This window comes from Aquarana catesbeiana, linkage group LG01 (assembly GCF_042186555.1).
Source record: "Aquarana catesbeiana isolate 2022-GZ linkage group LG01, ASM4218655v1, whole genome shotgun sequence".
Classification (NCBI taxonomy): Eukaryota; Metazoa; Chordata; class Amphibia; order Anura; family Ranidae; genus Aquarana; species Aquarana catesbeiana.
The window spans coordinates 697,871,220-697,884,000 of NC_133324.1; the positions used below are offsets into that span (position 1 = coordinate 697,871,220).

General features: G+C 43.8%; 1 protein-coding gene across 1 annotated transcript in view; it reads right to left on the minus strand.

The window, feature by feature from the left end:
• SCLT1 (sodium channel and clathrin linker 1) overlaps positions 1-12,781 on the minus strand; it is a 238,260-nt gene that overhangs the window by 210,633 nt on the left and 14,846 nt on the right. The window contains exon 2 of the mRNA XM_073603794.1: positions 7,336-7,406. Coding sequence (XP_073459895.1) covers positions 7,336-7,406 — 71 coding nt within the window. The remainder of the gene's footprint in view (positions 1-7,335; positions 7,407-12,781) is intronic.

Here is a 12,781-nt window from a genome sequence, read left to right on the forward strand (position 1 = left end):
ATCTTTACAAAGAAAAGTCTTCTTCAGGGAAATTACATCACAGTCTAGAAAATCAAAAATCATAATATTACAATTTATATACATGTATGCATATATATCTCTTGCAATGGTTGGAATCTCATGCGACTTACGTCCTCCCAAGGCGCCCCGTGGGTGTGTGTGTTATTTCATGCCGGGGGCCAGAGGCTTCCCCTTCAGGTGGCCTGTGTTGTCCTATAACTCTACAAGACGGCTGGATACAAAAAAGATCCCAATTAACGGCGTCCGATGCCTTATGGCTATCTATGAAAGGGACAGACAATGGTGGAAATGAGTGGCACCGATGGGGCAACTGTGAGGGGGGGGGGGCGGGGGGGGCCGAGGGGAGGGGAAAGAACATAGTACAGGGGGGGGGGAGAAGAGGGGAGAGAGTGGAGGGGGGGAGAAAAAGAGAAGAGAAGGGGGAAAAAAAGGGAAGGGATGGGGAAACAAGTGGGGAATAGGATACCCGCCAATACCAGGCATCCACCCACACACCCGCCCCCACATCCCCACCCCACCCATGTGCACAGCCAACCCCACAGGGGATGCCACCTGGAAAAGTTCCCCTTAAAAAATGGGTTTAGCCATGAGTATTGATACCCCAGTGTTAGGGGACCCCATTCCTATGGAGTGTATATGGTACAAAACAGAAGGTACTTACATTTTCAAAAGTGCAAATAACATGGCTCAAAACCGAAAAGGTCCATGGATATCTGGACCAAGGATTCCCTCTGCTGTTCCTAGGTGACTGCCTCAGGAGAAATTACGCCATTGCCGTCTCTGGCCTATATGTGGTGTGGGCCAGGATGTGGGCGGAGGCAGAGCACCAATGGCGCGGTTGATCTGTATCCCTGCTGTCAGGTGCGCTCGGCGTAAACACGCAGAGCGTCACCCCGGCAACAGACTCCGCCGAGTGGGCGGAGACAGAACGCCGCGCCAACCAATGGCGCGGTTAGTCTGTGTTCCTGCTGTCAGGTGCGCTCGACGTGACCACGCATGGCGCGGCGTTCTGTCTCCGCCCACTTGGCGGAGTCTGTTGCCGGGGTGACGCTCTGTGTTTTTACGCCGAGCGCACCTGACAGCAGGGATACAGATCAACCGCGCCGTTGGCCAGCGCGGTGCTCTGCCTCCGCCCACATCACATATAGGACGCCAGAGACGGCAATGGCGTCATTTCTCCTGAGGCAGTCACCTAGGAACAGCAGAGGGAATCCTTGGTCCAGATATCCATGGACCTTTTTGGTTTTGGGCCATGTTATTTGCACTTTTGTTTTGTACCATATACACCCCATAGGAATGGGGTCCCCTAACACTGGCCATGGCTAAACCCATTTTTTAAAGGGGAACTTTTCCAGGTGGCATCCCCTGTGGGGTTGGCTGTGCACATGGGTGGGGTGGGGATGTGGGGGGCGGGTGTATGGGTGGATGCCTGGTATTGGCGGGTATCCTATTCCCCACTTGTTTCCCTATCCCTTCCCTTTTTTCCCCCTTCTCTTCTCTTTTTCTCCCCCCCCCTCCACTCTCTCCCCTCTTCTCCCCCCCCTGTACTATGTTCTTTCCCCTCCCCTCGGCCCCCCCGCCCCCCCCCCTCGCAGTTGCCCCATTGGTGCCACTCATTTCCACCATTGTCTGTCCCTTTCATAGATAGCCATAAGGCATCGGACGCCGTTAATCGGGATCTTTTTTGTATCCAGCCGTCTCGTAGAGTTATAGGACAACACAGGCCACCTGAAGGGGAAGCCTCTGGCCCCGGCATGAAATAACACACACACCCACGGGGCGCCTTGGGAGGACGTAAGTCGCATGAGATTCCAACCAAGAGATATATATGCATACATGTATATAAATTGTAATATTATGATTTTTGATTTTCTAGACTGTGATGTAATTTCCCTGAAGAAGACTTTTCTTTGTAAAGATATAAATGTTGAAACGCGTTGGAAATTCCGCTACTCCATACCATGGTGGTCATCTGTGGTGACTGTATTGGGTAGTGTGATACATCACTTTTCCTCTCATTATTATTGTCCCATTCAATGTATATGAAGATTCATGTTTGTATGTGAATATGTAATTTTTGATGTAATTGTCTTTCTTGTATAATTTTGCATAATTTTATTCTGAATGATCTAAATAAATTTACTTTTACTAAAATTTAAATTCATTGCCTTAAAAATCCCTTAAGAGGTACTATAATCTTTTCTACATAAGCATATGGGATGATGGCAATGACACATCCATACCACTAAGGTCATATTTATACAAAAGGGTGTTACTTGTTTGGCTGGATAGGAGCATAGGCAGGTCAAGTGAGGGAGCATGTTTGTTTCATGCCAAAAAGATGTTGCGTTGGGGGGACCTTGAAGGAAATTGCAAGAATAAAACAGGCTTGAGAAACTACAGTAATGGTCAGAGAAATAGGGTGACCTGTGAAGTCCAGGCTTCGCTCATCAGAGTAGGCATACCCCACCAGGGGGTCTACAGGGTCTGGGTTCCATATAGATAGACCACGGCCCTGGACCTGTGTAATACCCAATGGCTAACTACACTTACTGCACAAAGTACCGAGGTGAGCGCCCAAGCAGGATCCAGTGGCCAAAACAACATTACAGGTTGTCCCCATGGCATGGGGTTAGTGTATGGATCCCAAGGTTTTATCAAGGTTGTTCTGATCCAGATGCACTGCTTCTATTAAAGCCAAAATAAAATAACAAACAAGTTAAGGGTTCTCCATAAGGGAGAAGGGGTTAATCAAATTAGGACCCATGCAAAAAAAACAGGGGACTCACAAAGTGGGGTGGCGTTATAGGGGAGAGGTCAGGGAACATGTCCTCAGAAGCTTTGCCAGTGTCCAATCAACTGAAGTTACTACCCTATAACCCAGGGTCTATGATCATCAAGCCTGTGTCCTGTACTGTACGATTAAAGTGGATCTTTAGTCAGAAAATTAAGTCCTGCTAGATCACTTCATGTTGGCGCCTTTTGCAGGTATAGCAATGTGAAACATTAAAAATGAGTGCTTATACTGTTTAAAATCCAATAACACATGTGTTCTGCACATGCTCAGTTGCTCTTTATTTTTCAACACTGTGCCAAAAATCAGAGGCACTAGAGGACAATCTGTTGACTGCCTAAAGAATTACTGCTACTCAGGGGCTCTGGGCTTCAGAAAAATGGCAGCCTCTGGCAAAAGGAAACAGGAGTAATGCTGGAGACAATGTATAGCATGGTAGCATAATTATTATTGTGGATGTACAGTATGTTCCTTAGTAAAGAGCATTATTTTTTTTATCGGTTTGCTATGGGTTCCTCTTTGAGATACAAAAATATATATCCCCAGGGTATGTAGATGGGCAGAAAGGATAACCTCAAATTATTTCCCTAATGTTTGCAAAGTGAACTACTCATTCCTTCATGCACTGGGATGTTTGTTTTTTGAGTGGTCATTACTTGGGTGGGTCTGTGCCAAGTATCAGGGGAATAGTCGTCCTCTATTAAAAAAAAAAAAAAAAAAAAAGTCACCTGTGCTGAGGTTCATCCCACGTCTGGATTGCTGCTCTTTAGGGCATGTTCATAACAACCTGCTCAGTATAAAGCATTGGTATGTGTTATATGGGAGTGGTATGATGCGTTTCTACGACTCCCCACACAATTTACTTTTTATCAAATTTACTGTAGTGTCAAAAAAAGACTCTACATTCAACTTTATGCACAACAGCACCTTGCGACGCACTACGGTGCATTATAGTACATTTTTGTGAATTGCGCGGCTTTAAAATACAGACCTGTTGATTTTTACACAACGTTCCTGTATGATATTAACATGGCACGTAGAAAACAATTGTTTACTCTGCGGTATTGCTTGAGGTTGTGTTGATCAATGCTGATTAACGTAACGCAACTCACTTGGTCTGAAGGAGCCCCTACAGCTAGCGTGATTCACTACTCTCATAGCTGGAAGGAGGCCAGGAGTACAGAGAAATCTGTACTATCCAGCGTGAACAAATGTATGTTTTTTTTTCTACTGTTGAGAGCAGTGATCCAGATGTTGGATAAACTTCAGCAGATATACCTTATTTTTTTTTTTTTTTTTTAACAGAAGGCTCTCCATCTTAAGCTCCACTGATATGTAACAAATATTGCTGAGGAAAATCATACATACAATATAGTAAATAAAAAGCATACAAAATTTACGTTTAGTGTTAAAGCCATCTTTTGCGCTATAAGATGATGTCTGTATATGGATTAATAATAAACAAGCATAACAAGATGATCTCTAAGCTTAAAAAAAAAAAAAAAAAAAGCTATGCAGTTCTGCCAAGTTAACAAACGCTAGTAAGCTGGGGAGGAAGCTGTAACCAAGGAGTCTAGACAGCACTGGGAATTATTAGGTTACTGTGAAATCTAGTGACATTCCCCAATCACCTAGCAGCTGTTGTGACAGTTTTACTCCAGGGGCAAAAAAAGGCAAAGACGCCTACCAAAACTTAGCAATGCTAGGTGGCTCAAACGTAATTAGCTTATGAGGCATAAATCTCAAGGGAAAACGTTTCAAGGGACCTAATTATGTGTGCACAACTGCTCCTTGACATTTGGACCAAATAACAAAATGATCAAACCCAACCATCTGTTACTAAAACAGAGCAACAGGGCTTCAATGGCAACACCTTTGTTTGTACTATAGCACCTCTCCAACATCAGGAGAAAGGAAACAGCACTGCCCCCCTCTGTGCCCTCTGTGTAAATGCCTAGGGTTGTTATATTGGCTACCAAAGTGTACATTTAGGCAAGAGAGGTCCAACCCACATGGCATTTCTAATACATTTCAATAGGCTTACTGCTGCTTCATCAGTATTACTCTAGGCACGTGTTCTTTTCATTTGTAATCCTGTGACACTCACCTGAAGGTAGCTGGAATATGGGGATGTAAAAATGTAACCAAAAATGCTTAAAGCAAGTATTGCAGCTTACCAATCATTAGAGGTGGTAGCTGCATAAGTTTTCTTTTTTTTTTTTTCTAGCTCTCTGTTTTCACCTGGTAATCTGGTCAGCAAAACACCTCATTTATAAGAGTGCCGCCACATTGCAATCGCCCCACAACCGCGCACAATGCGAGTGGTTGTGGCGCGGTTGTCTAGTGATTGGGGTGTTAAAACAGGCAGTGATCACCTTTCTGTTGCTCTCTGAAGAGAAATTAAACACAGATTGCATTTAAGTAAAGCAAGTCTAAATGAGGCCCTAAAAAAAAAAAAAAAAAAAAAAAAAAAAAAAAAAAGACAAAGCAGCTCAAATAAAAAAAATAAAAAAATCCACGCAGCCAGCTAGTTCACATACGTTTTAACCACATTTTTATTAATGAATGCATGGTCAGAGGTTAAAAGCAGATCTGTGAGCACGAAGAACCTTTAAAGTGACACTAAACTATATTCTTACTCTTCAAAAATAATCCACACATCCACTACTTATTGACCCAGGTTGCCATTTTTCAGGCATTTTTTTCTTATTGTGCTTTTCTGCTTTCCTGTAATGTCTCTCCTTTTTTCCCCTTCACCTCACCTCCCTTTGTTTCATTCGGGCAGTGCACGTCATGTTGTGGTCATGTGCACTGTTTACTGTACTCGTGTCACTATGCACACCATACCTCCCAACTTTTTGAGAGACAACGAGGGATACCTATTAGCAAAAGTATGTAGGCATAGGGCACACCCCCTGCCACGCCCCCTAAAGGAGAATAATAAAAAAAAAAAAAAAATGATTAGTAAAACCCACAAGTGCTTTTTTTTTTTACCACTACTATTCTTTTATATTGGCTTTTGAAATTTACAGAATGCTGCAATTTAGAATTTTGGATGAAAGGTTTAGCACTGGGAAACACTTTTTGATAGATAAATAGTGCATTTTATATACAACTATATAGATCAGACCAAAATGAGGGACAAATGAGGAGGAAAGGGGGACAGAGGGACATTGTTCTAAATCAGGGACAGTCCCTCGAAATCAGGGACAGTTGGGAGCTATGTGCACACTACAAATCCCATATAGTCCCTAGTCCATCTCAGGAGTAAGCAAGAGAGGACGACTACCTTCCCACATACAGCGGGACCATGGGGAATGAACGCAGCCACCCTCTAACAAGAAGTCCGATCACTGCAGCAAATTGGATATTTGGAGGAGGCTGACTGCAATAGAAGGTACTTTTTTTGACTTAAAGTGGAATTCATGTCAGCTGTCCCTCCTCTTCCCGGAAACCAGGTGCAGGGAGCCAATCACATGGCTGGACTGGAGCATCTTGAGAATAGGTAAGTATAGGCATCTTTCTTCTACACTCAGGGTAGTTAGAATAGGTGGTGAACTATATACTGTATGCATTATACCTATCAATGCAGCAGGTGGTGCTGTAGTATTATTGTGTATAGTTCATGTATTCTATAATATGAGAGGAAGTACCCTCTGTATCTAAATGTGCACTTGTTTGTGTTTAGTTCCCGTTTCCTGTTCCATGATAAAGACATGCTGTAAGATATGTTCTGCTAATCCTCCATAAAAGCAAAGCTATTGCTGCAAACAAGAAGCTTCCAGCGCACGATTTCAATATTCTGCACAACAGGTGGGAACCATTTTAAACTTAGTTAGGTCTAGCCTGGACTTACAATTTAAGAATACATACTTGCATAGAATTCACTATTCTGCCTCCCATTTTCCAAGGAAATACTAGGGTTACAAGTAATAGAGGGCTCCTCCAACTCCCCCCTGAGGGCAGTTGGATCATACTTGTCTGCCTGACTGTTTTCTAATATCCATGACCAGCTTAAAGTGGAACTTTACCCATAACAACTTGATAAAAAGAATGTTCTTTAGCAAGGAACATACATTCCACATTAATATTTATTCTACCAAAATTAGTGTGTGCTGTAAATTGCCTCCAGCATTGCTCCTGTTCCTGCTTGCTGGAAATTGCCATTTTGCTAAAGCCCAGAGCCCCTGAACAGCAGTAAATCTTTGGGCTGTCGGAAGATCGACCTCTACCAATTCAGCACAGTGTCTAAAAATTTTGAACAACTGAGCATGTGCAGAGAATTGTGAGACAGTGTACAGCTGGATTTTAAACAGTATAGGCACTCAGTTTTAATGTTTTACATTGCAATACCTGCAAAAGGGGCCAGCCTGAAGTGATTCAGCAGGACTTAATTTTATGACTAAAGTTACACCTTAATGAACACAGAAAGCAATATTTCGCGTTTACATGTATATATAGTCATTCTCTCTATAAGTGGACAAATCAATAACTGAATAGAGTTGCCAACAATTGCTTACCTTGATCTCGAAGAAACTCCATTTCTACAGCTGCCATTTTGGACCTTCTTTTTAGCTGCAGCAGTGCGGACCTGATAAATCAATAAATAAATAATAGAGTTGAGACAAATTTCATTTTTGTAATTATTAATAATGCAGTCATTCAATGAGTTAAATGGCTAGTCATTACATAATTGATGATTTGAAAAATGTTCCAAGATTGATTACTAATAAATAGCTTACAACATGTTTTTTTTATATACCCTTAGCAAGGGATGAATACATTAACACCTGCCTTCTATTTCAAATAGTTACTTTAAAATTCAGGTTGGGTGTGACATGTTCTTAGCATTAAAGTGATATTGATATTAAAAGGTAATTAAAAAAACATGTAATACTTACCTGCTCTGTGTAATGGTTTTGCTCAGAGCAGGCTCGATCCTCCCCTTCTCCAGTCCCCTGCCAGTGCTCCTGGCTCTTCCTCCTCTATGAGTGTCCTTATAGCAAGTGGCTTGCTATGGGGGCACTTGTGTGCTCGCTCCTGAGCCCTGCTCTGTGTGTCCATAAGACACACAGAATGGGGCTTGGCTCCGCCCCCCCCACTAGCTACGATTGACAACAGCAGGAGCCAATAGCTCCCCTGCTGTCTCAGCCAATGAGGCGGCAGAGATTGCATAGAATGCATGAAGGTAAAAGACCTTCAGGCTTTAGGCTTCATGCACACTGCTGCTGGTAAACGGACATTTAGGAGCAGTTGGGTGTTTTTTTCAGCTGCTCCTGAACTCTCCTCAATGTTATCCTATCAGTTCATGTACACAGGGTCGTTTATAGTCATTTCTAGGCAGTTGAGTTTAGAAGCATTTATTGGAAAGCAAAAAAAAAAAATGCGTTCAGGCTGGATGTACAGAGGCATTTTAAACGCCAAACGCCTGTAACAGCTTGTAAACGCGGTAGCTCACGTTTAGCCGCGTTTGGTTACAGGCGTTATTCATTTTTGACTATTTGAAAACAAAAAGCTTCTAAAAACGCAAACGTGTCTAAATTTCCCTTCAAGTTCTTCCACTATAACAAAACAGAAAGTGAGAGAGGAAATCCTTCCAAAGTGAGGGAAACCTGGGGTGTCACCAGAACTAGTGTCCCCATTGGATGATTTCCCCTCTGTCACTGTTCCGGTGTCAACCCAAAATTTGGAATTTTCTTTTACTTTCGTTTTCGATGATAAGGGTAAACAGGACAGACAGAGAGGGTGAATCTCCCTAACAGGGGCACAGACAGTAATAAAAACTGACAGGTGGGGGTGAGCAGTGTAACCCTGTAGGATTACGCCTACCTCTAATGCTGCCATAATGTCACTGTCATTGTCTGCTGTAAATATGCAGCTCCGTATAAACACCCATACAGTAAACCTCTTTAGGGAATGTCAATACACATATTGCAGAGCAGTGTTCAACATTGGGAATTATATGAGAGCAAACTAGTAGGAGCCAAAATGAAGAAGCTATCTGTTCTCACTGACAAAAGTGACCATGTATATAGGTTGCAAACCCCAACCACCCCACCCTTTCCCAACACTAAACCAGCCTTATATATAAACCACCAACAGCAGCAAAACAGCACAGCAACCACATATACATTTCTTTTTGCTCTCTCAGTCAGCAGCCATATTTACATCTACACCCTATCCCATTCCTGGCTCTAGTGGGCATTTTTTTTTATATATATTGAGTTTATTGATCGCTGCTATGCTTTACAGCTCTCAGACACTGCAGTGATCATTCACACAGCTCCTTCTTTAGCAAGGAACATATGTTCCACATTAATAATTCAGCTATCAAAATGAGTGTGTGCTGTAAATTGCCTCCAGCATTGCTCCAGTTTCTTCTTTCTGGAGGCTGCCATTTTTGCTGAAACCCAGAGCCCCTGAACAGCAGTAAATCATAAAGCGGAACTAAACCCACAAGCAATATGTGACAGTTAGCAACCCCAGCATTCCCGGAATGTAACTGTTTTTTTAAACCGTTACATTCAGGGAATGCTGGGATTACTGTCACATTTTATGTCCTCAGCCAAACGGTCAAACCATTAAATGACTGGTGTCATAACTGATCACATGTGCAGCACCATGGCAGTTGCAGATCAAACAGAAGCGGCTTCCTTGGCTGTAAAGGATAGGAGGGTTTAATTCCGCTTGTAAGGCTGTCAGTAGATCGGCCTCCACAAATTCCAGAGCCTAAAAATAGAGAGCAATTGAGCATATGCAGAGCAGAGTTAAATAATGTATTACTGGATTTTAAACAGTATAGACACATTTTTAATGTTTTACATAGCTTTACCAGAAAAAGGGGCCAGCCTGGCGTGATCCAGCGGAATTTAAAGTGGTTGTAAACCCTTACATATACCCAGTGAAGTGACTGGCCTCAGGTGACACACAGAGATGAAACAAATCCTCCTAAATAAGTTGTACCTGTCAGGCTATCTACACCTGTCTTTCCCCTACATCCATTCAAAGTGCAGAATTTACACAGGACGGAGAGCTGAAGTTACACCAGTGAGGAGAGCTCTGAAAGCTGATAGGAGGGAAGGGACACACCCCCTTGCACACAGGAACAAAACTGTGGCTGTCAATCTTCTGGAGCCCCCCTCCCCCCATCGCAATTTTTCTTTTGGTGTCAAGAAAACTTGTAAGAAGTGACTCATGCAGATAGCAGAGGAACGAAGCAGCACACAGAAATGGCACTTAGTGTTCTGAATTGAGACAAGTAGACACTATAGAGGGATATGCTTGGTTCATATTTCATGTCTAAAGTTTACAAACACTTTAATTTTCTGACTAAAATTCCACTTTAAGCTTTGACAATAAAAACCTGGAAGCAGACTGGTTTCTATGCAAAGTTGCACCAGATTTTGCACTCTCCAAATTTAGTAAATCAACCCCATAGATTTGCTTTATAAAAAGATGTAATCTACAGTCATTGCACAGTACTCCAAAGCATGTACATATCTAATTAAAAGAGAAAGTATGGGAATAAACAAAAATAAACATCCATACTCACCTGGGTGGCTGCAGCATTGATCTGATGCTGCAGCTGTCCCCTGCTGGCTCTACACTGAGAACTGAGCAATCAAAGACCACTGATCGGTCAGTTCTCTGGTCTGCTCTGAGCACAAAGCAGTAACTGGCAGTCACTGCTCTCTGCTCTGCCACTCCAGTACTTACTGGTGTGCCAGCTGTAGAGAGGGTGGGGGCAGCTGGCTCAGGCTTTCAGGCATCTGGGTGGATCCCAACGTTATTGTCAGGATCCCTGCAGAGGCTAGACCTACTCCATGACGTCAGCTGACAGCAGATTTTAGCTTGCTGTTGGCTGAATATGGGTCGCAGGGAGCCAGAACTAAGCGCAAGCCTGTGATCCATAGAAGTATGGCTAGAAGAGCTTTGGCCCTACATCTTCTTTAAAGCAAATAAAAGAAGTCTTTTCTCCTTTACATGTGTATTAAAACATTGAAAACACTGTACATTACCTTTAAAGTGTTACTAAACCCACAACAGTAAAATCTGTCTGTATATGCAGCATAGCATGCTTGTTATACTCACTGTGGAACTTAAAGCGGCGTTCCATCCAAAAGTGGAACTTCAGCTTTAAGCACTCCTCGCCTGCTGACATGCCACATTTGGGCACAAGCGTCACTCGCGCATGTGCAGTGCGCGCCTGGTAGTGAAGCCACAAGCTGTCACGGCCGGGTGCCCACAGTTTGAATGGAGGCGCCGCGAAGAGGAGGGGGAGAGAAGCGAGGCTCTGTGCAGCCTCATCGCTGGACAGTGGGACAGGTGAGTGTTTGTTTATTAAAAGTCAGCAGTTGCACTTTTTGTAGCTGCTGACTTTTAATAAACGAAAAAAAGCCTGGAACTCTGCTTTAAGGGGTTAATCTTCTGCATTGTGTAAAAGGGCTGTTTTATCCTGTATGCACAGATCCTCCCCTCCCTGCACTGTCTATCTGGAGAGGGCCAGCTAACACAGGCAGAGTGGCCGACCTGCACATGCTCAGTTGTGTCTTTTATGCTGGAGAGAACAGTTTCTTGTTCTCAGAGATAGCCAGGTCACATGATATTGACATCACATGTGGGCGTGCATACAGGCTGCAGTAAAAAAAATCTCCTCCTTCCTGAACTCTCAGCACTGTAGAAACTGTACAGTTTTATGATGTAACCGTGGTATACGGGTCATCCAAAAAGGTATATAGTGGCAGTATTTTAATGTAAAAAGAAGATTTATAAGCTGTGGGCACTGTGGGGGGGGGGGGGGGGGCTGGGGCGATTTTCATATTATTGGGTTTAGTAACACTTTAAAAAAGGTACATTTCAGTATTTGTAGACTGCCCAGTCAGTTCTTTCTTGTCAGAGTAATTGAATATATAGCGAGTACCTTCTAGTCCCCAAATGTATGCTCTTCACAAGTATGCATTGCTGGAATTCTAAAAAAAAATTATTTCCAAATTCTCATGGAAATCAGTTTATTAGATTTATTCATTTATGCTCTTTTTTGCCAGAAAACGGATTGCCTGCAAATAGAAACTGACACAGTCCCCACCTCTGCCCCAATGGCGGAAAAAAACCTGATGTTACCTTTGCATAAACAAACTCATCAGTAAAGAATATACTGTATGCAATAAAGTGAGGGGGGGCTGTGAAGGGGACTGGGATACAACTAAGGGGGGGCTGTATAAAAAGGACTGGGATACAACTAAGGGGGGGGGGCTGTGAAGGGGACTGGGATACAAGTAAGGGGGGGCTGTGAAGGGGACTGGGATACAAGTAAGGGGGGGCTGTGAAGGGGACTGGGATACAACTAAGGGAGGGCTGTGAAGGGGACTGGGATACAACTAAGGGAGGGCTGTGAAGGGGACTGGGATACAACTAAGGGGGGGCTGTGAAGGGGACTGGGATACAACTAAGGGAGGGCTGTGAAGGGGACTGGGATACAACTAAGGGGGGGCTGTGAAGGGGACTGGGATACAACTAAGGGGGGGCTGTGAAGGGGACTGGGATGCAAGTAAATGTGGCTGTGAAGGGGACTGGCATACAAGTAAGGGGGGCTGTGAAGGGGACTGGGGTGCAAGTAAATGTGGCTGTGAAGGGGACTGGGATACAAGTAAGGGGGGGCTGTGAAGGGGACTGGGATACAAGTAAGGGGGGCTATGAAGGGGACTGGGATACAAGTAAGGGGGGCTATGAAGGGGACTGGGATACAAGTAAGGGGGGGCTGTGAAGGGGTCTGGGATACAAGTAAGGGGGGGCTGTGAAGGGGACTGGGATACAAGTAAGGGGGGGCTGTGAAGCGGAATGGGGTGCAAGTAAAATTGGCTATGAAGGGGACTGGAATACAAGTAAGGGGGGGGGCTGTGAAGGGGACTGGGATACAAGTAAGGGGGGGGCTATGAAGGGGACTGGGATACAAGTAAGGGGGGCTGT